General features: G+C 37.4%; 3 protein-coding genes and 1 pseudogene across 7 annotated transcripts; 2 read left to right on the top strand and 2 right to left on the bottom strand.

The window, feature by feature from the left end:
- Positions 1-1,550: 1,550 nt before the first annotated feature.
- On the top strand, positions 1,551-8,369 carry LOC123875294 (exostosin-1). 2 transcript variants are annotated; one of them, XM_045921051.1, is made up of 8 exons: positions 1,551-2,585; positions 3,094-3,295; positions 3,882-4,001; positions 4,260-4,577; positions 5,127-5,248; positions 6,318-6,498; positions 7,029-7,273; positions 7,964-8,369. In XM_045921051.1, the coding sequence occupies exons 1-8, from the start codon at positions 1,723-1,725 to the stop codon at positions 8,142-8,144; spliced, it is 2,232 nt and encodes a 743-aa protein (XP_045777007.1). In that variant the 5' UTR covers positions 1,551-1,722; the 3' UTR covers positions 8,145-8,369. The 2 variants fall into 2 exon arrangements, with proteins under 2 accessions (XP_045777007.1, XP_045777002.1); XM_045921046.1 differs by having other exon boundaries at positions 4,245-4,577.
- Positions 8,370-15,198: 6,829 nt separating this feature from the next.
- LOC123875395 lies at positions 15,199-21,956 on the top strand. Of its 4 annotated transcripts, XM_045921222.1 has the most exons (8): positions 15,199-15,338; positions 15,468-15,538; positions 16,942-16,945; positions 17,873-18,057; positions 19,980-20,105; positions 20,469-20,540; positions 21,297-21,440; positions 21,794-21,956. In XM_045921222.1, exons 4-8 carry the CDS (start codon positions 17,977-17,979, stop codon positions 21,860-21,862), a joined length of 492 nt encoding a protein of 163 aa, XP_045777178.1. In that variant the 5' UTR covers positions 15,199-15,338; positions 15,468-15,538; positions 16,942-16,945; positions 17,873-17,976; the 3' UTR covers positions 21,863-21,956. The 4 variants fall into 4 exon arrangements, with proteins under 4 accessions (XP_045777178.1, XP_045777162.1, XP_045777184.1 ...); XM_045921206.1 differs by lacking the exon at positions 16,942-16,945; XM_045921228.1 differs by lacking the exon at positions 16,942-16,945 and adding an exon at positions 16,085-16,093 and having other exon boundaries at positions 15,263-15,538; positions 17,878-18,057.
- Positions 21,957-23,653: 1,697 nt separating this feature from the next.
- On the bottom strand, positions 23,654-27,430 carry LOC123875422 (annotated as a pseudogene).
- LOC123875386 lies at positions 23,942-24,635 on the bottom strand. Its single transcript, XM_045921194.1, has one exon. It carries the CDS (start codon positions 24,545-24,547, stop codon positions 24,035-24,037), a length of 513 nt encoding a protein of 170 aa, XP_045777150.1. The 5' UTR covers positions 24,548-24,635; the 3' UTR covers positions 23,942-24,034.
- Positions 27,431-27,899: the final 469 nt, after the last annotated feature.

Below are 27,899 nucleotides of genomic sequence, written 5' to 3'. Positions count from 1 at the left end.
TATTTTGTTAAAAAACCCAAAAATATTCATAACTTTTAGGGCAATTTAAATATGGCCATGCTGTAGAAATTTTTTTTGCTGGAAATGACCTCCTCTATCTCCCTATTGCGTTTGATCCACGACTTTTTGACCACCCTGTATATTATATATGTATAACTATTGTGTAAAAAACTTGAGTGGGAACAAAACCCTTGGAGGGTTGCTTTTCTTAGATTTCCAAAGCTTTTAGCTATCCTGATGTTGCATTTTGCAGTTGTAAATTAGTTATTTAAGGACAAGATTGTCGTCATTAAATTTTTTGAATAGGTATGTATTTTTTACTTATTCATTCCCGTCCCCATAGGCCATAGTAGTTAGTAAGTGGGTATGAATAATTATGATGGCATATTTTTGGCATTTTCGGAAGTCGATTTTGGCAGATTTACCAGTATCGGGCAGATCCACACTCCACAGATACGCAATTTTTGAGATGTCTGCAGCTGTGGTCTGAAACATTGATTTGAATATCGAGTCGTGAGAGTACAAACCTGACATTGGCTAATCTATGTAAAGCCAGACGAGAAGAAAAAAAAAAGTCGTGAGAGTCGTGACGTGTGATTTTTTTTCTCTCGTCTGGCTTTACAAAGATGTCGAGTTTGTAGTTATTTACAAGTTAGGGAAACTATATAAGTATGGACTTCGTCTGTGCCGGCGCTCGCCGCATGCGTGCGGTGCCCATTTAGAGCGCTTCCAAGTCAGTTCCAGCACCAAAAAACACCAGTGAAACACAAAAACCAGCCACTTATTAACAAAACAAAAATCACTCCAAAAAGGCACAACATGGGCACAACTCACGCGCCAGCATACGCTACACAGACGAAGTCCTGAGTCGTGATAGAGCTCTAAAGTCTAAACTAACTAGAGGACTTCGTCTGCGATGGCGTTTGCTGGCGCGCGTGCTGTGCTTGTTTGGAGTGTTTTTTTTGTTAAGAGTGGCTGGTTTTTGTGTTAGTTGGTGTTTTTTGGTGGTGGAACTGACTGGGAAGCGCTCTAAAGGGGCGCCGCGCGTATGTCGGCGGGTGCTGGCGCAGACGGAGTCCATACTTGTATAAATTCAATAACTTGAAAATATCACAAACTTGACATTGGCCAATCAGAGTAAAGCCAGATTAAAAAAAAAAAAAAAAACTAACTAGAATAATAGTGATCTGTGTCATAGAGTCTGGAATACATCTCAGACGTCTTTCCTATATGTTATTGGTCTGTGGCCAAATTCATAGTCATCTCAAGTCATAGACAAATTTTAAAAAGAAAGTGAAGAAAAGCAAGAAGGACTTCGTCTGTGTTGGTGTTGGCTGGCGGGCGTGCTCTGCCTTTTTGGAGTGTTTTTTTTGTTAAAACTGACTGGAAAGCGCTCTAAGGGGGTGCCATGGGTATGTCGGTGAGCGCCGGTACAGGCGGGGTCCATGTACTTGTATAGTTTAACTAACTTGTTACAAATAACTACAAACTTGACATTGGCTAATCTTTGTAAAGCCAGACGAGAGAGAGAAAAAAAAAAAAAGAAAAGCAATAACTCAGAACAGCTGATTTTTATAATTTTTAGTAATTTTTATTTACTAATTAATAATAAAACTAAAATTTAAGTGGGAATAGGAATTAGGATGGACGCTTATGGCTTAAAGATACTATACAGATGGATGTGAATCCTACTCTCCAGCATTCCAGAATTCCATAAAGAAAATGCAAGCAAAAAAACGATATTTTATTCTAATTATATCATTTCTTCTGGGATTATACTGTTTTTTCACCAGTTTCTATTTAAATACTCAAAGAAATCATAAATCACGTCGGGGGCAGTTGCCAACATTTGCAACTTTTGAAGAATTATATGAATCACCATCTCGACAAAAGAGAAATCCCCAAACAACTACAAAGTCATGTAGAATGCAAACGTGTTTTGATTTTTCGAAATGTGGCAATGATCCTAAAGTATATGTGTACCCTACAGATGGGCCTGTTAGTGCCACTTACCGTAAAGTTCTGTCAGTGATTAGGGAGTCAAGGTATGCCACTCACGATCCTACTGAGGCTTGTCTGTTTATACCAGCGGTTGATACCCTAGATGCAGATCCACTGTCTCCTGAGCATATTGCAGATGTTGCCTCAAGACTTTCCCGACTTCAGTACTGGAAGAATGGTCGTAATCACGTCATTTTTAATTTATATGCAGGCACTTGGCCTGATTATGCTGAAGGGGCTTTAGGATTTGATGCAGGTGAAGCGATCATGGCAAGGGCAAGTGCTTCTGAAACTATTTTCCGTGAAGGGTTTGACATCTCCTTGCCACTGTTTCATAAAGAGCACCCGGAACGTGGTGGTCTGCCCCCTGCAGCAACGGGGAACCCTTTTCCAGCACCCCGGAAACATTTACTTGCATTTAAAGGAAAGCGTTATGTGCATGGCATTGGTAGTGAAACAAGGAATTCTTTGTGGCATTTACATGATGGTAACCAGCTTATTTTAGTTACAACTTGTAGACATGGTAAGTCCTGGAAAGATTTAAGAGATGAAAGATGTGATGAAGACAATAAGGAATATGATAAGTGAGTACTTAGCATATTTTCTTAATTTGTTGATATACTATTAATAAAATCTATACTTATCTATACTAATAAATAAAATTGAAGTTTCTGTCTATAATTTTGAATTACTAGGTACCTCATATTAAGCTCATATGGTTATTTGAACTGTATAATAACTAAATGACACGTTTCATAACCATGTTTTTCCACCTATGTACACCGAAATCTCCCAAGATTTCTGAACAGATTTGCGTAATTTTTTTTAATACATAGAGAAACTTTACAACATTATCAGATAAAAAGCTTCATAATCTATTCTATCTCATTCTCTCGCAGGCCTATAGAATGAGGTATGTGTTTGTCTCTTTTTAGTGTTGCTTTTTTGTTTCATCCAGTTTCAAATCACGATGGCAAGAAGTTTTTACTTCATTAATCATCCCAATTATTGAGTAGACTAATTTTTAAGCAATGTAACTGATAGAGCTAAAGATTTATTATTTGACAGTTACAGTATTTAATCAATTTTTAGATTTGACTATGAGCAACTGTTAGCAAATTCAACTTTTTGCCTTGTGGCTCGTGGTAGACGTCTTGGTTCTTACCGGTTCCTAGAGGCGCTAGCTGCTGGTTGTGTTCCAGTTCTACTTAGTAATGGATGGAGATTGCCTTTTGATGAGCGCATAGATTGGCGACGTGCAGTCATCTGGGCTGATGAGCGTCTTCTATTACAGGTTCGCTAGCACCACCACAAGTACAGTAACTATTTTTATGTTATTTTTATGCTTTATATGTTATGCTTTTATTATAAAAAATAATTTTAATTACAAGTCATATTGCAATTTGTAACACATGCCAGGATAAGCTACTGAATTAATCAATCATAATTTTAGGAAGCATCTATAGTTATTTTAGGAGTCTCCTAAAATTATTATTTATTAATTAAATAGCCTACTCGGGCATGTGTTGCAAATTGCAATAGAACTGGCATGTGCCAGCCTCCTATAAATCTTGTTTTATACCCAAAATATTAGGTATGTACAATTATAAAATAATAAAATATATCAATACCTCTAAAATATAATATAATATAGCTTATGGCCGGCATGCATTGCAATGCAATACACTCATCAACTATTGTACATTGACAGCACTATGTTAGAAACCTTCACATAAGTGCCGACAACAACTGTAAAAAGTTTCAGCTCAATTTAATCAATGATGCGCAATCATAATATACGGACTGAATGAAAAAAATAAACATTATTTTTTTATTAATTTGTATGGATTTATACTATTTATTATTTTCTTGTTGGTCAGGTGCCTGAGCTAGTGCGTTCAGTGTCTCCTGAGCGTGTTCTTGCATTGAGGCAGCAGACACAACTTTTTTGGGAACAATATTTTTCTTCAATCGAGAAAATAGTTTTTACAACTGTAGAGGTAAAATATTAAACATATTTTATAGTAATATTGTTTAAGGAACTATGTATCTTTGCTTTTTGCTTTATGTATACTAATAATAATGCATTCATTTTCATATTATTCTTGATTATTATATCACAGAGTGAAAACATACAGTGAATGATGTGTCTTATGTGTCTAACCCTGTCACCCTACAGGACATCTAGTCTTGTTGTATATGAAATAAAATTCGTTTTCTTTAAATGGCATCTTATAGTGTAGTTCCGTATGTTACAGATAATATTGGAACGAATAATGGCTCATAGATCGTCGCGACAGCGTGAAGCGTTGATCTGGAACACATCTCCGGGTGCGCTGAATACTCTGGCGACGTACGGCGACTCGCGCGCGCACCTGCCGGCCGCCGCGCCCGCACCTCCCGCGCCCCGCGCGCCCTCCCCGCCCCCCGCGCCGCTCCCCGCGCCCTCCCTCCCGCTCCCCGCGCCGCCGCCCACGCCCGGCGTCTCCTTCACAGCCCTTCTGTACGTACAAGCTACGTCGCCTGCATTACATAAGCTCCTTGCTAACATAGCTAGCAGCGAACATTGTGAGAAGGTAAACAAATACTTGTGCCAAAATAAAAACTTGTGCTAAATTATGATGTAGGGAATCTTGCAAGGAACGAAAAGCATAATTTGCTAAAATCTGCTGAAATAGTGTACCATACAAATTTGTATGGTGCAACAGCATGGGATATGCACCGTCCGCCCTCCCACTGCTAAACATGCAGGAAAAGTAAGGAATCTTGTACCTACTGTGACTCAATGTACCTACAGCATAAAGGAATACAGGTATAGGCATAAGAGCTGTTAACACGTTTGTACGGTAAACACCTTAATTTCGATTGTATACTGTACAAATACGACATAATCGTTCATCTCCGCCATGGGCGAGTTCGAGTTAGCAGTCCTCTACCCCCTGCGCGCTCCTCCCTGCAGTTCATGGCTGACCTGGCGCCCGCCGCGAAGCCCTACTTCCGCCATCGCTCATTCCACACGCCGAAGGGGCAAAGATGTCATTTTTTGCAGCAGAAACGTCACTATCACCATTAACTTCATACAAGATATGAACTTGTTATCTTATTTGTTATTTATATTCCCATAGGTAGTCCTCGTGTGGGACAGTGAACGAGCCGCGCCGTCCTTGAAATCGCTTTCGAGAATGGCTGGAGATTTACGCGACCCTTTACCTGTGATGGTAATCGACGCTACTACGCATTATCCAGGGTAGGTAAAATAAGATAAATAGATCAAGAAAAGTTTCGAGAGAGCACACTCAATCACTGTGCTCAACGAAATTTTATAAACCCATTCTAGATTCCAATTTCTGTTGTGGTTTACCAAATTTCCATAAAAATAATGTAATTCTTTACACACACATAACAAGTGTGTAGGTAAATCTTTGACTTGCCTACAATCAATCAATCAATCAATACAGAAGTGTAAATTAAAAATTTATAACACCCCCGACGATCCAAAGTATTTGAGTTTTCCAAAACATCATTTTCAAATAAATAATTATGTATTTAGCCAACGTCCATCTTGACAGCTTGACATTTGTCTATTGACATAATATTATGAACCTAACGGTTATCTAACCTTCTTTTTACAAGAAAACTAGAAAAGAGCTGATAACTCTTAAACGGCTGAACCAATTTTTTTAGATTATAGCTAAGAACACTCTCGATCAAGCCACCTTTCAAACAAAAAAAACTAAATTAAAATCGGTTCATACGTTTAGGCGCTACGATGCCACATACAGATACACAGATACACAGATACACAGACACACAGATACACAGATACACACGTCAAAATTATAACACCCCTCTTTTTGGGTCGGGGGTTAAAAATCAATGCAGAATACAAAATTCCTTTTATATTTATTAAGTTAAATTAACGTATGTGTTTTCAAAATACTTTTTAAAATAAGTTAACATTTTTTATTTAATTTTCATTTTCTTTCTGTTTTTGTATCGCGTTTTTGTCTCGTATTTTACTTCTTTGTGGTCTCAGATATTAGCTATATTTTAAAAAGATTAACAGCGGGGTATTTATTTCATGACTTCAAATTCCTTTACATATTGGAGTAGCCAATGTGAGCAACTTTTGTTCATTACATTTGGATGTTGGCAAATCTTAAAAACAAAGTTTTTCCATTTTGCTAATAGAAAATGCGGGCAGAAAAGTATTTTTAATAGTAATAGGTATTTTGTATTTACATTTTAAATTCAAGTACATATTTCAATAAAGTCAAATCTTTCTTAGTAAGTGATAATCGAAACTTTAACTGTAGGGAAGGAGTGTCGGCGCGTTGGCAGCCTCTTTGGGCGATTCCCACAGCTGCAGTGTTTTCTTTAGACGGAGACGCGCCTATGTTGGCTGAGGAGTTAGATTTCGCATTTCGCGTGTGGCAGCAGTTTCCTGAGCGAATAGTCGGCTACCCGGCTAGAAACCACTTTTGGGATGAATCCAAGGTATGTATTTCGTTAACTTTTGTAACCTTCTGTGATATTATTTTTGTTTGTAAGTGGTACCTATAGTGCATACATTTTGAGAGCAAAAAATATGGCGAGTGTATTACGCCCCTCCGCCGTCTAAGTTGTAGACGACGTCATTTTTAGACGATTTTTGTAACGCGAGCTAGTCAGGAATATGGAATTTCAGGTATATTATGTAAAATATACTGTATTTAAAAAATAAATACTGAAAACAAGGATTTATAAGATAGTTTGTAAGCTGTGATCAAAACAAACGAAGATCTTTTGGGTTTTTCTTTCCCGGTTTATTGCGATATTCTAGATCGGAAAAGAAATATTTCATACGCCCAAAATATGATGTTCATAATTATATACGGAACTCTGAAAGACTCGCTGACTCGCACTTGACCGGTTTTATTTTATTTAGTAATAATTTTTATAAGGATGACTGAAATTTTACCCTACGCGTGATCAGAGTTCTGCACGCACTCAAGCATTTACTTTTGTGCATTGGCGTGTATACACAGAGCGCGTGGGGCTACAGCAGCAAGTGGGGCGGCTCGTACTCCATGGTGCTGCCGGGCGCCGCGCTTGTGCACCGCGCGCTGCTGGCGCTGTACGGCGCCGCCGCGCCCGCGCTGCGCCTGGCCGTGCGCCGCGCGCGCAACTGCGAGGACATCCTGCTCAACTGCCTCGCCGCGCACGCCTCGCGCCGCCCGCCGCTCAAGCTGGCACAGCGCCGCCGCTACAAGCCGCAGCATCACCGGTACAGGTGCGTCGTGTTGCCCGAGAAAGACATTATAAATAAATAAATAAATAAATTATACTTCGACTACAAGGGCCATAGCAAGCACGAAGCGATAGGCGATTTTGCGATTGCATCGATGCTGCATCGCTTTTTGGCGACTTTCTGCACTCGATCGCTGTGTAGAAATCGCGCGTTTCAGCGACTGTTTCTGAAATGTGAATCTGCATAGAAAAAACAGGATTAACGCATAGAGTTATGTTAAGCAATAATAAATAGGTAAATATTTAAAAATCATTAATAAGTCTATAAAATAAATTTAAAACATCAACTACGTTTATTCCTAATTATACACAGGCATACATGCCCAAAAAATTTTAAAGCCGCTCGTTCCACTATCAGCATTCACTAGGCAGATTCTAAAGGGCTTCTGAGCGGTTAAGCGACTTGATGTCAAGTAGGTTTTTTTTTTTTGTTTGATAAAGCAGCTTGATGCGCCCATCAATCAGCTTGCACCAGCAAACGGCACTTTTCTCAACGTCGTCGTCGCGTCTAGCAAAAAATGAAATCGCATCAATTTCCGTCAAACCCGTAAATTGACTCAAGCATCGAGTAAACTTTGTAAACGGACAAAATGTTTGGATCAAGCAAAAATCTACGTGCTTGACGTTAAGCCGTAGGACCGTCTCGGAAACTTAACACGTAGTTTTTTCCCAGATCGTCATGGAGTGATCCGGAGCATTTCGTCCAGCGGCAGTCCTGCTTGAACACGTTCGCAGCCGCGTGGGGCTACATGCCACTCCTGCGCTCTGTCCTTCGACTCGACCCTATTCTATTTAAGGATCCCGTATCCACGCTCCGGAAGAAATATAGAAAAATGGAATTAGTGACATCTTAAAAAACTTTATATTCTTTACCTTTGCTAAAGAAAATTAGGTACCTTAATTTAATTTAAACAATAGAAAATTGTAGGTTGGGTACCTACAATTTTCTATTGTTGTCCTGCTTTGAATACTTGTTCTAGTCCTAGATTTAATAAGACTATTATTCCAATATAATTTTATATTTCGGTTTATTAGTGCTCAACGAGTTTTGTTTTACGCTAATAAACTTATATGCCAAAGTTTCTGTTTCATTGAACGTGATCCTCGTAGGTACATCAGTCATCATTACTAGGTGAACAAAGAATGATTAAAGTGAAGAGCCACCGATTCCGATACCGAGAGAAAGACCCGGTCAAGTGCGAGTCAGACTCGCACACGAAGGGTTCTGTACCACAGTACAAGAAATAGCACTTTAATTTTTTTTTGTAATTTCACTTCACGTTTTTCGTATATCCTTTACTTGTGCTAGATAACATTTATACCTGGAGACGACAGTCAGATAGACAGACAGGCGGAAAACGAAGTGATTCTCATACGGGTTCCTTTTGAGATAGGGAACCCTAAAAACTAAGTTGAAACTTGAATGAGACAACATTTGAATCAAATAAATTTTGTTCACTTTTCCATCTCACCCGCCAACGAATTCGATGAAGCGGGCTCTTAAATCGTGGAGATTTAGGAGCGGGTCCAAACTCCTCAATCTACACAATATACCTATCTACTAAGCCAGAGTGAATTACTGTGACTAAGCTATGGGGACCAAGAAAGGCGGTTTTATGTACTTATACAACAGAGTTTATAGCTTCTTGATAAAATAATATTTTCAAAGAACTGACTTTAGAATACTACAAAATAAATGTTTTTTTTGGTTGTACACCTATAATTAGAAATTGACGCGTGCCGCTATATATTCTACGATAGAATAAAATAGTGTAGAAACAAAAATTGCAATTTTTTTCCTTTGTATTATTTTTTACAGTTTTGCCGTAAGTAGATGAAAAGATTTTTTTAGGAATCTATTTCAATTTAAATTGCGTTAAATAAACTGATTTTATTATTTTTTATTATTTTAGCCTACCTCTATTTTTTTTTTTTTTTTTTTTTTAATTATTTTTTTATTTTTATTTTTTTGTAATTTTTTAATATATTTTTTCCTTTCTTTTTTGTCTTTTTATATTTTTTCTCAATATTATGTATACGTAGGTAAATATATATTTTTTTTTCCTTCAAATTAGTAAGTATAAATACACTTTTTTTTTTTTTTTTTTTCAGAGGTCATCCCAAATGCGGGCAAAGGCCTCCCCCCTTTTCTTCCAGTAATCTCTGTCAGCTACCAGGCGCGTCCAGAGCACTCCAAGGCCGTCGAACTCCTCCAGCTCTGCGCGCCACCGCGTGCGGGGCCTGCCACGGCGCCGCGCTATGTAGCGTGGACACCAGACTGTGCTCTCCCGCGTCCACCTGTTGTCAGATTGTCGCATTACGTGACCAGCCCATTTCCATTTCAGTTTTCTCGCTTGTCTGATAACATCGATCAACTTAGTTCGGTTCCTTAGGCATTCGTTTCTTAATTTATCTACCAGCCTCACTCCGAGAATACTCCTTTCCATTTTCCTTTGTGCTATCTTTACTTTCTTGATCTCTTCTTTATTTAGTGCCCAGGTTTGTGCTCCATAACTCAAAATTGGCAGTATACATGTGTTAAATACTTTCGATTTAGTGGACAGTGATATTTTTTTGTTTTTAAAAATGTATTTTAAGCTCCAGTACCTTTTCCACGCATTCGAAATTCTTTTATTTAGTTCGTCGCCTTGGGTAGAGCTCTTGAACGATATCGTTTTTCCTAAATACGTAAAACTATCTACTGTTTCTAGGATATCATTCTCCAGACTTATAGAGGTCGAGCAACCTGTGTTGGACATGATCTTAGTTTTACTTTTATTCATTTTTAAACCGACTTTACCACAGTGTGTATTTAGTTCGTCTAACATTGCTTGTAGGTCTTCTTCGTTGGTGCTAAATAACGCTATGTCGTCTGCGAATCTTATATTGCTCATATATCTGCCATTAATCCTTATACCTTTTTGATGCCATTTTAGCTTTCGGAAGATGTTTTCCAGAACGCAGTTGAAAAATTTTGGCGATAAGCAGTCACCTTGCTTTATTCCTCTCTCTATTTTCAGTGGTTGTCCTAACTGATCAAGTTGTATCCTTGCTGTGCTACGTTCATACATTTTTTTCAGTAGCCTTATACAGGGTTACTGGTAATATGTCGGCAATCCGTTAAGGGGGTGTAGGCGAAGTAATTTGCAACCAAATGACCCCTTATGACCCCTAGGAAAATGTCAACCATTTTCGAGTAATTTGACTTTTTGTGTTTTTTAGAAGAATTTGAGGTATGCAACTTTGAAAATTTATAAAAAAAAAACCAATGCATGAATTTTTTTATTATTATTATTATTTGCTTGCTAACACTTCAATACATAATAATCAACCATAAAATGACACTTATCTTTAATAGTTTTCAAATCACAGCTACAAATCTGTACAAGTTTCATAATTTACACCAGGTGGTCTGACAAAAATGGTCGATTTATGTAAAAAATTACTGAAGAACTTTATCGGCAGAACACATGAAAAACATGTGCAACTTCTCAGCTACCCAACGAGATACAATATGGTACCAGAAATCAGAAAATGGCCGAAAAAAATACAATTATTGTTAAAAAGACGAAATCGTCTGCAATCCAAAATTACAATAATCGTTTAGGAAGTTTAAAATAATTACGTAGATAAGTTACACTAAGCCATTAAAACTAAATTCTAAAGTTCATTTTCAAAATGTGACCCTCTATTTCTTATGCACAGGCGCATTCTTTTTCTTAACTGAGATTTTACTACATTACTAGTCAAATTGGTTCTTATTGAATTAGCTGCATTTATTATTCTAATTTTCAATTCTTCGACTGATGGCACTGGTGAGACATCGTACACTAGGCTCTTCATATGTCCCCAGACATAATAGTCCATAGGTGTCAGGTCTGGACATCTTGCTGGCCAAGGAATTGGGCCTCCTCTGCCTATCCATCGATTGGGAAAATTAGTGTCTAACCATTGCCGAACTGTTATTCTCCAGTGTGCTGGACATCCATCGTGCTGGAATCTCATTCCTCTTCTTATTTCCAGAGGTACGTTTTCTACTAATGCAAATAAATGTTCTCTCAAAAAAGTCTCATACGAGCACTTCGTCACTTGGAGCGTACACACGTGGTCTTCCAGAATCGGATTGTCTCCTCTGCACCCGTCCCGTCTCTCTAATTCTTCGATAAACATCACTGAAGACAGACCTGTGTGGTACTCGGCGGCCAGGAAATCGGCGAAGATATTCACGGCGAGCGGCCAAAGCATTGCCGTCACAATATCCATAACAAAAAAGGATATTGGCGTATTCCTCATTGGAGTACTGGGTTCTTTCTGCAGCCATTAGTCCTTTTGACGCGCCAAATTGTCGGGAGAGCAATAAATCAGAGTCCAATCACAAGCCAAATCACAGAGTATGCCAGAAACAGTCCATAAGAAAAAGCCAGGTCAATTCACTTCCAAATTCACAATGATGTAGGTACCAACTTAGGTAGAGATGATCTGTACAGTACGAGTGGCACAAGCAAACTGTAAATTTTTGCAGTTTTGCGCAAATTATGAAACATTTTAAATGTCTTATCTTTTAAGTCTTAGAATTTATAAATACAATACAATTAAATAAGTTAAGGATCCCACCCTTCACCTAATGTTATTGTACTTGCCAGTGCTTTAATTATTATCCTATTCTCTGAAAAATGGTTAGGCAAATCTGGCTATTTATGCCTTTGTTTTTTCTATCCAGTCACTAGATAATGTTTTTAAGCTCTTCTTATCCGAGAGCGCTGATTGGTGCACGTGTTCACACAAAGGATTAAAAATGTCATTCTTGGAACTCTCATTATTTTTAGAGTGTTATTTTTAGAGTTTTATACTTCGAAAATGAATTGTAAGATTAATTATAACTCATTACTCATCCTAAATAAGAAATAAGAATATTACCATAAAATTCGACGTTGAGATATTATTTCGTATTCTTAAGACGATTCCATTTTTTTCACAATAATTGCATTTTTTTCGGCCAATTCCTAATTTCTGGTACCATATTGTATCTCGTTGGATAGCTGAAAAGTTGTACATGTTTTTCATGTGTTCTGCCGATAAAGTTCTTCAGTATTTTTTTACATAAATCGACCATTTTTGTCAGACCACCTGGTGTAAATTATGAAACTTGTACAGATTTGTAGCTGTGATTTAAAAACTATTAAAGATAAGTATCATTTTATGGTTGATTATTATGTATTGAAGTGTTAGCAAGCAAATAATAATAAAAATAAAAAAATTCATGCATTGGTTTTTTTTTTATAAATTTTCAAAGTTGCATACCTCAAATTCTTCTAAAAAACACAAAAAGTCAAATTACTCGAAAATGGTTGACATTTGCCTAGGGGTCATTAGAGGTCATTTGGTAGCAAATTACTTCGCCTACACCCCCTTAACAGATTGCCGACATATTACCAGTAACCCTGTATATTTATGCGGTATACCATCTCTCTCTAAGGCTTGCCATAGGTAACAGTGCTCTATTGAGTCGAAGGCTTTGGTAAAGTCAATGAAGGCGATGTAGAGCGGTTGTTTATACTCCTGGACCTTTTCTACCAGCTGTTGCATTGTATGTAGATGATCGTTCGTACTATAGCCCTTACGGAATCCCGCCTGCTCCACCGGTTGTTGTGAATCTAAGATTGGTGTTAAGCGTGACAGTAGCACTTTTGCGAAGATCTTGTAAATGTTGCTGGTCAGAGTTATGGGGCGATAGTTGTTGACGTCGTTAATACTTCCTTTTTTAAATAATAGTGTAATTGTAGAGTTCAGCCATTCATCAGGGACAGTTTCTTGCTCAAGGATATCATTAAAAAGATTCGTTAACACCGTACTCAGCTGATTAATGCCAATTTTTAACAGTTCACATGGTAATCCTTCAGGACCTCCTGACTTATGATTTTTTAAAGTGCTTATAGCTTTCTCTACCTCTCTTGTGAGGAAAGGAGGAATTTGGTCAGCGTCTCCAATTGATGGCATCAGGGCCGTTCTCTGGTCTTGTGACATTCGGCTTCTATAGAGTTCAGAGTAGAAGACAGTGGCTTCCCTTACTATGTCCTTTCGGGCCCGTAGAGCCTTATTGTTAGATTTGGTTCTTTGTTCCAGGAAGGGGATCCACTTTTTTCCCAAACTAAAATGCCTTTCTAGACGGGCTATTGAAATGTTGGTTTTCGTAAATATTTCTATATTACTATTCTCTTCTCTTCTCATATCTCTTCTGATAAGTTTTTTAACTGTTTTATTTAATAAGCGGAGCCGCTCATTTTCTATATCGGACCTGTTTGTAACTGAATTAAGTAGAGCCCTTTCATTTATTTTAAGGATAGTTTCTGGTGAAAAATTTGATGTTTTAGTGACAGAGTGAGTTAGGTGTTTTTTTGCTGATTCTTTTATGTAGTTTAAAATTTTAGTGTATTTTTCTTGAATGGTTAGGTTACTCTGAAATACATTTTCCTCTGACGCTTGCAGCTCTGCCTGGTATAGTTGGTTTTTGATTTTATTATTATACATATTAATTGATTTTTCATTGTTACAGAAGTCCCTTCTTGCTCTATTATTTATTTTCATTTTGCATCGAACTATCCGGTGATCGGTATAGAAATTGAATTTGTTTATTATCCCTACATCATGATATCTGGAAACTTGTCTAGCAATTACAAAGTCTATTTCTGATTTGGTGATAGAGTCTGGCGATAACCAGGTCCATTTTCGGTTAGCTCTTTTCTTAAAAAATGTATTTAGAATTTTCAGGTTATGTTCTATACAGAAATCTATTAATCGTTGGCCATTCATATTTCTCTTATCAGTGGAGTATTGACCTATAACTGAGTGCTCGAATTCTTTCCTCTTCCCAATTCTCGCATTAAAGTCGCCTATGATCATCAAGTTAGCTTTATTTAAATCAAGTTCTTTCGCAATAGTCCCTAGTTTATCATAGAAGTTGTTACACTCTTCACTAGAAGCTTGTTCCGTAGGAGCGTATACCTGGATTAATTCAAGGTTCTCCTTACTTGAAATTTTGAATGTTAGAGTTGCTATTCTCTCTGAGATTCCTCTAAACTGAACAATATTCTTTTTCCATCTTTTGTGAACACAGAAACCAACACCATAAAGTCCTTTCGTTTCACCAAAGTGGTAGAGTATATATTCTCCATATTCAGTGATATCTTCGCCAAATCTTCTAGTCTCACATAGTCCAATGATGTCCCAGTTTATTTCGGCTAGGGCCTGGTTTAGCTCAAGTAGTCTTTCTGTACTTTGTAGAGTTCTCGTATTAAGGGTTAAGATGTTTAAATAATTTCCTTTTATGTGTTTGTTACATATACTCTGAAGTTCGGGGATAATTCGGGGTTGGGTTTCGGGAATAAACTGATTGGGTTAGTTTAATGAACAATTCATAATAAATGGTAAGTATCGAATGATGTTTTGAATTCTTACCTACCTAACGCCTATTTATTTATTTCCGATTCGGCAGTTAAAAACTCAAAATTTTCATCCCAATGGGTTAATATAATAAATTGTAGTTCATTCGGACTAATTAATCAGTTGCTCATGCATGGAATTAATACGAACTCCCGAGACCGAAAGGGTCATCACTAACCCATCGCGGTTCACTACAGAGCACGGGTTTCCTTGGCCGAATTCGCACACCTCCGAGAACATTCTGAAGAACCCTTAGGCATGCATGTTTCCTCACGTTATTTTCCTTCACCCCGATTAAGCAAGTGATATTGCACATTAATTCGAAAAGTTAGAGGTCGGACTCGAACCCGAGCCTCCCGACTTATAATCACTAGGCTATCATCGCCTACGAAAGGATCATCTAAGTGCAATAAAATGGTAAGCATTGCATAAGTAGAACGCCGCTGACATAACGTAGGCTTCGCAACAGCGGCCTTGGCCGAATGGCGCGGGGCGACCGGCTCCGCTCGCATGGCCGTGTTGTAAACATCGCATAGTGCAGCCTGCGCGCTCGCCGCCAACCCGCAACCTCGTGCACGAGCCAGTGCTGGCGGTAGTACTCATACACGGTACTTATCTCTTAGTTAACAAACTTAGTCATTTGTGCATTTTTTGCTTACCTATTTTAATAGAATATTAATTATTTTAAAATTAAATGAAATAAGTGATTTTTTAAAATACTAAATACTAAGGTGAAGTTTCAGGAATACAGCTACTATATGAAGTGAAGGATTTTATTAGTTACTATTCAAAAATCTATAGTAACTGGGTAAGAAATTATGGACAGTGGTTATTTGGTATTTATTCAAAAAATCTATACTATTACTTACCTAAATCTTAACTAAGTATTTCTTATTAAGATTATTATTATTTCTATTTAATAGATTATTAGTATGTCTATTTTATTTTTATTACAGCTACATTACATTGTGTAGTAAGGTATCATATCATACGGCAGCTTTTTGTAATATTGCATGATAATTTGGTGAATGGTCAGTTGTTGTGACCTTTATCATTAAAAACGTAACAGTGTATAGGGTGAGACTTCATAATGCGCACAGTAATAAAAAATATTTTTTTTAAAAGTGAAAATAGGCAGGCAAAGGCTTTTCTAAAATGCGGATAAATGTAATTTTTTTTTGCGATTTATCGCCAAAAACAGCAGTAAAAATCTGATGTTTCTCAAAAATTTGCTACGTAAGTAGTAGGTACAACTAAAAACCTTGATCCTATGTAGTGTTTCTATTTAGAAAAATCTCTTTTTGAAATTTCCATGTTTTTGGCGATAACTTCAAAATTAATTTGAACTTACTAGGTACCTACATAGATACTTACGCACCTATATGAACAGTAATATTTTTGATAGCCTTCTTATTTGAAACGCATAGCAGAAATCTATATTGATGGCACATAGAAGAAGAAGAAGTTCCTACGTTTGGAGATACCCACGTACAATACCTATGCTTACATATGTTTCAACATACCTATTAATACAAGGAACAAAAAGCTTAATTTGCTATAATCCGCCAAACCAAAGAAATCTGTATGGTGCAACATGCAGCGTGCGACATGCACCGCCCGCCCTCCCACTGATAAACATGCAGCTAAAGCCAGCCACCAAGCAAGCCACACGCACCACCACCACGCAGCAAAGATTGCTTTGCAATTAGGCTTTGTAAGGTCTACATCTCCTGAGGATGCTCCGGTGTCGGGGCGAAACGTGCGTCGAGTGGTGTTGGGATTTGTGTGGTGCTGCGTGGTGGTGGTGCGTGGGGCTTGCTTGGTGGCTGGCTTTTCCTGCATATTTATCAGTGGGAGGGCGGGCGGTGCATTTCACATGCTGCATGTTGCACCATACAGAATTCTTTGGTTTGGCGGATTATAGCAAATTAAGCTTTTTGTTCCTTGTATGTCATGGACTTCCGCAAAATAACGCCTGCTTCTATACTAAACATACCTATTATAAAATCTAACTTTAAGTAATGTTACAGCATCACCTAAATTACACACAAGAAAAAGGGCGCAAGAAAAAATGCAATATCTAATTGCTTTTTGATTTACGACTTTAACGAAATAAAAGACTTGATGAAATAGAACTTATGCTTACTATTTCTAATTATATAGTAGGTATGATATTTAATAAATCTAAGTGCCTATATTATGTACTGGTAGGTACGTAAATAATAACGTTACGTACTTTACAGAAATTGCAAATCTGCTACGCTGTCTCAAGTGTAGTACAAAAGACATCAACGCGCTCGCATGTGTTTTTAACTTTTAGTACATAAATAAGTAGTAGGTATGTAGGTACTAGCTAGGTACCTACCTACCTTTAAGATGTATTATTAGGGGTCCAACTTCCATACCAAAATTTAAAAAATATTAATGTGCTCATTTTAAAAATAGATTTATACTATTTTTTTTTTATTTTAATTAAAAATATCGTTTACTGCCTTATTTCAAAAGTGTGCAAAGCGTAAAATCTGATAGGTAGGTAGGGTACCTACCTACCTATCTACTTTAATAATTTTTCATAGAGGTTCATTATCATTTATTTTATTTATTATTATTCTGCGACGTTATTCGCGTAGAGACATTAGATTTTTAGAAACCCTCCGTTGGTATTTTTCAAAATCAAGCTGATCCACCCTTCATCGCTTGGTCCTTGTGGGTGCAGTACCCCACTACTACTAAAGTTTCATTTTACCTATACCTACCTCTAATGATTTACTTATAATTTTACCAGAATATACTTACTTAATTGGTGGTTAAAATTCCGCATTCATCAATTAAGTACCTTTATTATAATAAGTATGTATTATTAGTTAATTCATTTATTATAATATCATTGGACTAACTGGTAATATTACTCAACTACATATTTCTATTGGTGTATTGTACATGTGTTCAAACGAATGAATCTATATATTCGTGTTAGTTAAGTTTAAAAAGGCGTACCTACCTAGGTACTTATTAGTCTCGAGATTTTTTTTTTTATGCTAACTAACACAAACTCATTGTATGGTTTACGATTGTTGAAAATGCCTTTCTGCATGTTTATTTCCTTGATTTGTTTTCTATTAATTGTATCTTTCACTGGTAGGTACCTATATTGGCTGTATCGTCATCATCAGCGTCTGTTACTGGACATACTTGTCGAGAGTGCGCCAGCACATCTTGGATAAATCCAGGTGACCAACAGTGAAGATGGGAAGACGTTATAAGTATCAAGTCTTGGCCGCATTCATAACAGTAGCAGTTGTCGCGCACCTAGTCGCTGCACAACCTGTTAGTATACATACGTAATCGTTACATATTGTGTGAACAATTTCCTTGTCATTAGGTATCATAGGTACTTGTCTATAGGTAACATCCGTTAAGTGTTGATGTATAAAACGCGTTTCTTATCGTGTTGATATGCTGTAATCAGCATTTGGAAGAAATAAGTACCTACCTCCCTAGCTTTTACGTCGGTGTAAGGGCACCTAATAGGTACCTATATACTAGAAGGTAATCATACAAGTGTTTTATTATTATAATAATTGTCATTTAATTAATTAGGTACCTATACCTATCTTAATAATCAGATCACCGTTTGAAATACAATATATTTGCTTAATATAATGTTGTTATTTCATTGATCAAGCTTGTAGGTTAGGTAGGTACGTTGTCTTGTCGATCAAAAAATGAAAAAATTGAATGAGGGGCATTTTGGAGGGGTAGTATAGGTAAAATTTAAATTCTGTTGCAAACTTACCCTTATTATATACTTATATAGCAATCAACGTCTTTTGAATTTTTCTATTTCATTTTAAATATAAATTACGTAGCTTAAAATATTAGGTAGGTACTCTGTGACGATCTTAGGAGTAAAGTTAATATATGTTTCACACTTGCTATTGGCATGCGTTTCAAGGTCTTCAACCACAATTTAGGAGAAACACTAACATAAGAGATATATGAACTAAAATATTTTATGAATAAGAAGGTAGATAAGTACCTACTTACTCATAAAATTAATTAGTAAGTAAGTACATACTTATTGTTATTTTCAGCAAACCTTTGAGCGTTTCGGCAGAGAAAGTGCATAAAGTTACCAAAGTTACTTAGTGATTCTCTTGCACTCTCACTGCAGTGAGTAAGTAAAGAGTTATTCTAAGAGTAGGTACCTACGCCAAAGTTTTTACCGGTTTTTTTTTAAACACACGAAGCCCAGAATAGAATTCAGCAATTAGCACCTACTATTGATTTTAAAAGTGGTGGCCCATGGCCTTCTAAAATCAACCTCTTAGATCCCCCATGATTTTTATTTAGCTTCATAAACGTATATGTGCATAGAAATAGTTGGTTGGCTGCAGAATTGTTATTTGGGCGCGAGAGTTTGTATTAAATTCACAATGTGTGTTGGCACGACACATAAATTCCGGATCAGCGAAGCATTCTACGTTTGAAACATTAGCGAAGCGAATGGTTCAAAAATAGAATCCTGAGCGTAGCGAGGAATGCAAAGCTACGAGCGCAAATAAATTTGCAGCAGAGCGAAACACAACTTTTCATCTCACTTCAGCGAAGAAAACGCTACCTGATGCTTAATGTTCAAACAAGAAGATTCAATATTAATAAGACGCAAATCTTAAGACCGTGAAGGAGGTTCTAATTCAAGAAGATTCTTTGAAAATGAATACTTAAAGTTTTTTTCAAAGTTGAATAAAGTTATGTCCTTTTGGGATACGGAACCCTAAAATATGTACATTGTAATCACTATTTAGCAAAATTGAAACGACTGGGTATATAAGTTAATAAGTATACCCCTACAAATTACAATAATTATAAAAGAAATAGGTACACTGGCGCTATTGCCTCGTGGAATGGCAGGGATGCTGCCAACGTATCGACGGACGACAGGTCGCATCCCACACCAGCACGCCCCATCGTCATGGTGCTGTAATCATTCCGTCCGGTCTCTTGCCATCATCGCTTTGAGCCTTTTATATCTATTTTTATTTGCATCTTATGGTGACCAGACGTGCTCCATTAAAGAGATCATCTCGTAGGCCTTTCCTTTGTTATTTACCCTAATATAGCTGCTAATCTTAGTGTATAGTAAGAGCCCATTGTTTTATCGCCTTCATTATGGTCTAGAAATTTCGACTATTTTAAAAATAAGAATAAGAATAATTTAATACATAATACCTACTTATTTTTTGTAGCCACTAGCAGATGAATCCATAGGGAAAGATAAAGCGATAAGGCAATCTTTAATAAGGGCAGGAAAAAATGTGGCGACAAAACCTAAGTGGGGCTTTTTCGGTACGATATTCAATCTTATTCTTGAGGTGAGTAAAATTAATATTTACATATTTGAATAATTAAGTTATAAAGGCCCGTCTATACCTGCGCATGTGCAGGAACCGTGCACACAACGTGCATTATAAGAACATAATGTGGACGTGTCCAGCGGTTGCGAGCGATTCCCGGGCATACCGGGGTATAAAATATAAATCACGGCGTGCTCATTTTCCTGAGTTTTTGGGAGTGAGTTCAAACATTATATGTACGCGTCCGCGACATGCACGTGCGCGCAAAGATAGTGACGCGACCAGTGTTCGATACGCGTTGTGGGCAATGGTCATGCACAAGCGCAAGTGTGGATCCACCTTAAGATATATAAAATTTCTAACAAGTATTTTCATTTTTAGCAAATTAACGACACAAAAAGTGCATATAATCAAGTTTCGGATTTGGTGACCAATCAATTTGTTGATGACAATGTAAGTACTTAGTTAAGTACCTACTTATTTTTCCACACGAGTCCGTTGGTTCGACACGAAAAAAATCGCGGTCTACGGTTTAACACAATTGAAGTTAGACGTTAACATTCGAACAATCATAAGCTGTTGTTGTCAGCAGCTCATTTTCGCGCCTCTCACGCACAGAAAGAAAATTCGTTACTGATGAAATAATATGTGGAATTCTCTAACGTCAGGACTGTGATCAATACCTACTGTATATCTCTTTGATAAATAATAAGTTTAATGTAATGTGTGCATTTGTGGGTAGTTTTATTAAATCGCCGACATAGGAAACAATTTTATTACAGGTGTTACCTACACGTTTGCACGCCCAGACCAACAGATAAGATACATGATATAGTTATCTCGTAACCTAGTCCAACATGAATTGGGAAAATTCCTCGAGGCCACCATTGCACACAATATGTAGTCATTAGGTATCTGTACCTGTTAGTATAATATAAGTGATCAGATACCGGCCTTCTATTTGGAAAGTTTGGAGTCTTTCAGATTTATACTTATGTGTTTTAAGTAGGTAACGAAAAACATCGTGAGAAAAGCGGCATACATGAAAATAATTCTCCATAATATTCACAAATGGTGGATGTGAAGTCTGCCTATCCACACTTGGCCGAAGTTATGGACCATGATTTAAAACTCTTCTCTTTCTGAGAGGAGACCCGTGCCATACCTATAACATACAACATTGAAAATTAATACGATTTGACTTTGCAGGCTGTAACTGTAATGCCAGATACTTCAACTAATGGAACAACGGAAACGCCTAAAATCACAAGATCGGAATTTCTTAGAATCCTTGATCGAAATCTAAAGGGCTTGGCACGTCTGCGTAATTTAGAATGGCGCGAAGCAAGAAAGGTTGTTTTACATTTTTATGTTTTATGTTCGTCTGTGTGGCGGGGTGGAAGGCAAATTAAATAGGTAAGTACCTATCACTTGCTTCAACGGTGAAGAAAAGCATCATGAGGAAACTTACACACGTGAAAGTTCTCCATCCCGCACTTGGCCAAAAACCCTATCGAATGAGATGAGAATGGACTCGATATGGCGAGATTTTTGAAAAATAGACTTTCAATTAGACATAAATTATGGCTATTAATAATATTTATTCGAAAAAGAAGAGTTTTATTTGGATACACCTACATACTTAATTTAAAAATAACTTTTAGAATAATATTATTATTGTTAATCACAACAATTTTATTCCACAGGACTCTTGGTCAAATATTCAAGGATACTGGAACGAGGTTTTTGCAGGGAAGAAATCAAGAAGAAGATGATAAGGATTTCAAGATTATTAAGTCTAACTCCTTTCTTTAAATACTTACATTACAAAGTTATTTAATTATAGATACAAGGCTATTTTTTTACAACCACCTGTAACAATAATAATTTTTATTTTAAATTAAGATTTCCTTCCATATAAAGATGTATTTTTAATATGTTCGTAGGGTTTTCTTGCCCGAAGGGAGCCAACGGGGTTCTAAGCCGCCGCCGCGCCGTCCACGTCTCGTCCGTCTGCCTGTTAGAGGGCTGTATCTCATGAACCGCAATAGGCAGAGAGTTGAAATTTTATGTTGCGCTATAACAACAAATATGTACCTTATATAATATTCAAAATGACCTCCATGAAATTTAAAAAAAAGAGTTCTTCTAGTAGAGTTCTTCTGGATATTGCCGTAAAGATGTTATTTTTTTTATGGTATTAGATACATGTAACTGTAACTCTCCTTTCCGGACTTAGCTGGCGGGCGTGCTCTGCCTTTTTGGAGTGTTTTTTTTTTTTTTTTGTTAAAACTGACTGGAAAGCGCTCTAAGGGGATGCCGTGCGTATGTCGGCGAGCGCCGGCACAGACGGGGTCCATACTTGTATAGTTTAACTAACTTGTTACAAATAACTACAAACTTGACATTGGCTAATCTTTGTAAAGCCAGACGATAGAGAAAAAAAAAAGCATTAAACTCATGACAGTAGAGTCCTTTTCATGAAAGAAGTCCCCCAGACGCAGCGCTGTACTCGCGTGACATAATGTTGCCATTTATGAGTAAAAAAATTACCTATTTTACATTTAGCAATGTAATTTATCAAATAGTTAATACTATTTCCTGCATACTTCTGTACGGGAGCTGTGGGTGTATGCTCGACCGTACCAATAGGGACATTTCCCAACCGAGCGGTGTTGTGCTCGGTAGCGCCAGCTGGGCCGACGGTTATGCGTCGAAACTTCTATATATAGTCCAATTTGGTAAACGCTCTGTCATTGCGATTGAAAGTTGCGTGTTCTATTTTGAGTTTTCAATTAGGCTACCAGTGCTGCCATCTAGTGTTTCGAGCGTTGTTGATTCATTGGGTTTAGAAGCGACATCTTCTTGCGAATGTGGCAACCGCTACATCACTCCCCTCTGAGACGACGTCGTGGTGTGGTGTATCGAGGAGAGGAGGCGTTGTTGTGCATCCAAGGGGAATGGCGCCTGGCATAGCCATCCAGAGAAGTGGCGTTGTATGCTGACATCTGCTGGTGGAGTGCAGACCCATTGTGCCCTGATGTGCGATGACGCTTGCTGCGCTGCGCCGTGCGATCCCAAGGGTGTTGCGGTGTGTGCGCGATGCGTCCCTTGACCGCGTTGGTGTGCGCCGTGCGTCAGTGTGCGGTGTGCGTCCACTTTTTGGTCACGTCGGCTGTTGCGGTGGTGTGTGACCATGCTGAGTTGGTTGCGGTGATGTGTGATCCGTCTGCAATCACGTCGGCTGCTTGTGGTGGTGTGTGACCACGCTTGAGTTGGTTGTGGTGGTGTGCGATCTGTCTTCGATCACGTCGGCTGCTTGTGGTGGTGTGTGTGACCACGCTTGAGTCGGTTGCAATGTGCGATCCGTCTTCGATCACGTCGGTTGTCACCAATGTACGGGAGCGTGCGTGTGCTCGTCGATAAAAACGTAAACGTAAAGTTGCGTGTTCTATTTTGAGTTTTCAATTAGGCTACCAGTGCTGCCATCTAGTGTTTCGAGCGTTGTTGATTCATTGGGTTTAGAAGCGACATCTTCTTGCGAATGTGGCAACCGCTACACTTCGATGAAACAATATAAGCTCTTAAATTGTATTAAGAAATAAATACATTTTAGATAGGCTGTAATTTCATTACTCAAGCCTATACTATAACAATAGTTCAGATTAGTGAAACATGCATATTTCTGTTAAGTCAATAGTATTCTCATAATCATTCATATAGTCATTTACCTATATTTACTATATTTCTGCTATGTAAAAAGTATATTTTTATTTACTTATATAAGCGGTGTTCTACCTACTTACAGGGAAAAGATGAGAAAATAGAGTAAAGAAAAGCATCACAATTTTTTATTCAGAGTTTTATTGAATAATTGTGATCAGCGGCTATAGGAACATCACTTTCAAATTCAAATTCAAATTCAAATTCAAAATATTTTTATTCAATTAGACTTTTACAAGTTCTTTTGAATCGTCAAGTCGTCTTTTTAGAAGGCTCCAGATTTTCTCAATCGGGTTGAGGTCACAATGGTAAGGCGGCAACCTTAATACTTCGTGTCCATGAGCTGTTAATAATTCATCCACTGCAAATGTCGGTGGACCTTTATTTTGTTTGATTAGCTCAAACAGCACAGCTTTTCTCCAGGTGTCTTCAATATATATACCCTTTTGCCGGAGCCATTCCTGCATACTACTTTTTATATTTGACATTGAAGGGGCTTTGTTTAATTGAGTGCAATGGTAAGGAGCGTTGTCCATTACCACAAGCGACCTTTCAGGTAGATTAGGTATTAGGTTTTCCGTCATCCATTTTAAGAAATTTGCAGAGTTCATGTCATCGTGGTAATCTGAGGACTTAGATTGGGATTTGAACATTAATAATGCACCATTTATAAATCCATCTTTTGTTCCCGCATGAGCGATTATCCAGCGACTCCCTGATGACTCTGAGACGAACATTCCTGGCTCCTCCTCACTCTGCCAACAACTTTTTGTATGATAAGTATTGTGTATATAGGTCTCATCTAAGTATACAACGGGTCGTTTTTCCACAAATTCAAATTCAAATTCAAAATGTTTTTATTCAATTAGACTTTTACAAGTTCTTTCGAATCGTCAAAAGCATCTACCACTGGTTCGGAATGCCTTTCCTACCGAGAAGAACCAGCAAGAAACTCGGCGGTTGCTCTTTTCAAAGATTTGATATACAATATTATGCCATGTATAAAAGCAATTGAAGTCCTGCGCATTGCTGGAGCGAATCGAAGTTCAAATCCACGCTTTTTTATCATTTACATAATCTTCGATAGTATAATATGCTTTTCTCAAGAGCATATTTTTAATAGATTTTTTGAACCTGTGTAAAGGCAAGTCCAAAATTGACTGAGGAATTTTGTTATAGAAGATTATACCCATTCCCACAAATGACTTTTGGACCTTCCTGAGACGGAGTGTAGGAGTCGCAAGCCTGTTACGGTGTCTAGTCAGCCTGTTGTGTAGATCGCCAACCTTCTTGTAACTAAGAATATTTTGTCTTACAAAAATTATGTTGTTGTAAATATATTGAGAGGCTACGGTAAGGATACCTATTTCCTTAAATTTTTCTCGAAGTGAATCGCGTGGTTTTAAGTTATAAATTGCGCGTATTGCCCTTTTTTGTAATACAAAAATTCTCCCAATATCTGCCGCTCTACCCCATATTAAGATTCCATAAGACATAATACTATGAAAATAAGCAAAATATACTATCTTTGCGGTCTCCACGTCAGTTAATTGTCGAATCTTTCTAACCGCGTAAGCAGCAGAGCTTAGTTTGCCAGCAAGAGTTGATATATGGGTGCCCCATTGCAGCTTCGCATCTAAGGTTATCCCCAAAAATGTAGTAGTCTCTTCTATTTTCAAAATATCATTATTTATCATTAAATTAATGTTACTTGTGTTCTTGGTATTGGGCAGTGCGAATTCAATACACTTAGTTTTTTTTGCATTTAAAAGTAGATTATTTACAGTAAACCAGTGAGTTACCTGAGATATGGCACCATTTATATCGTCAAAATTGTCCTTATTTCTATCGACTTTAAAAATCAAAGACGTATCGTCAGCAAATAGTACGATATCGCAAATATTTTGGACTACATATGGTAAATCGTTTATGTATACTAAGAACATGAAAGGACCTAGAATAGAGCCTTGAGGAACACCCATTAGTGAGGCTGATCCGGATGACTTCACATCATTCACACATACTGTTTGAATACGATCACTAAGATAGGACGCAATGAGACCAAGCGCAGTGTCTTTGATTCCATAGTGGCTCAATTTAACTAAAAGAGTCTCGTGCTCAACGCAATCAAATGCCTTGGATAAATCACAGAAAATACCAATGGCATTCTGTGACCCCTCCCACGCATTGAATATATGCTTTAACAGCATTGCGGCCGCGTCGGTTGTTGATCGACCTTTAGTGAAGCCATACTGTTCAGAATGGAGTAGCTTATTTAAATTGAAATGCTGAAGCAGTTGGTTGAGCATGATTTTCTCAAATATCTTGCTCAGTGTTGGCAAAATTGAAATTGGCCTGTAATTGTTTGGGTCACTTTTGCTACCCGATTTAAAAAGAGGTATCAATTTACTACATTTCATGAGATCTGGAAAAGCGCCTGTATCCACAGACTCATTAAAAATTAAGGCTAGATATGGCGCAATAATATCAATAATATTGTTAATTATTTTTACTGATATTCCCCACAGATCTCCGGTTTTTTTGCTTTGTAAAGATTTGAACACTTTAACAATGTCATATGGAGTAACGTATTCAAACCTAAACAACACACCGCATTCAGTGACATTGGCCCTGAGAAGATCATAGGCTTCTGTTGGTGAAGAGCTAAGGGAACTAGTAGTGATGACTGGAATGTTCTGGAAAAAATTCTCAAATGTATTCTATGTCTACACAGTACGATTTATTCGTATTTTATCCAAATATCTTGCACGCCATGCGGTAATGTCGTGTCGTTCCATAAGTAGTTTGCGTCTGGATTGACATCGCTTGTACTTGAAACCAATCCTATTTAATATCCTGTGCAATGTTGTGATGCTTCCCTGAAAATTGATGTCTTCTCTCAGAGCTGACCGTAATTTAGCCAATGTTGGTAATTCTTTATGCACAACGTAAAAACTGTGAATTTTTTGCCGGATAGCGCACAAATCGAACCCGTCTAAGTCGAACTTTTTCGGATGCGGGCGAATCTTCCCCGGGGTGAAAATTTTTTTCGAAGTACTCGCCGCTGTTATACCTTCTTTTGTAATTCTTGTTACAGTTTTCTCTGACACACCTGCATTTAAATAATGACCAATTAAAAATAATAGCAACTTTAAGTTTATAATGCTTATGTACTATGTAATATATGTTTTAATTTCAGTTACCTAGTTTCATCACGTTATGTATTTGTTCAATTTTGTCGCAAAAATGAATTTATATCATAAAAAAAGTCCCATCAATACAGCAAAAAATTATTATATGGCAACTCTAAAAAGTACCTCTTATGGCGGCGACTCTCTTCCGAACATTATTTAGTGGTATTAAAACACCTTGATTCTTTTGTTCCGCTTCACAGAACTCTTTCACCTTCATATATATGTATCATTTGTCGAGCCGAACTTTTTACAACTTTTGGCATTGTAAACAATCTTTAAAATGCACTAAGCTAATTAAAAACTCACAAAAATCTACCACAACAAGCGAACTTGATAACATTGACAAACGACAACATGGCCGTCCTGTCAAATTTAGTTCCAAAAATCACCGCGGGACTTCTTTCATGAAAAGGACTTTACAATTATTTTAAACTACCGGCCTTCTTCAGCTAGAACCCAAAGCCTTAAAAACAGTTTTAAAAAAATCATTTAACTGTTGGCAACACTGACGAAGCTTTGCGATGATCGTGCGTGTCGTCCACAGACCAATATAGCTTCACCTTGTCATGGTTTTTCACTAGCTTTATGATTCAGCCACATCAAGTAGGTACCTAGTACCTAGTAAAGTCTTAGTAAAGTAGACTAGTATAATAGTTATCTGTGGTAGTAGTCAAGTCATAGAGTAAATGTATAATATTATGTAATACCTAAATTAATCATACTCTTTGGTCCACAGAGTACAAAGTACTTTTTACATACGAGAAATTCAATTCAGTACGCGTTCCGTACCTGATTATATTCTCTTTGTTCCGTACCACCACAGAGTACTTGCGTAACTACCACCACTTACCAGTATAACATGAGTATAACGTAGTCAGAGTACTTGACATTTGGC

Source organism: Maniola jurtina, chromosome 2 (genome assembly GCF_905333055.1).
Source record: "Maniola jurtina chromosome 2, ilManJurt1.1, whole genome shotgun sequence".
In the NCBI taxonomy this organism is placed as follows: Eukaryota; Metazoa; Arthropoda; class Insecta; order Lepidoptera; family Nymphalidae; genus Maniola; species Maniola jurtina.
This window is presented reverse-complemented; position numbering and strand designations above follow the sequence as displayed.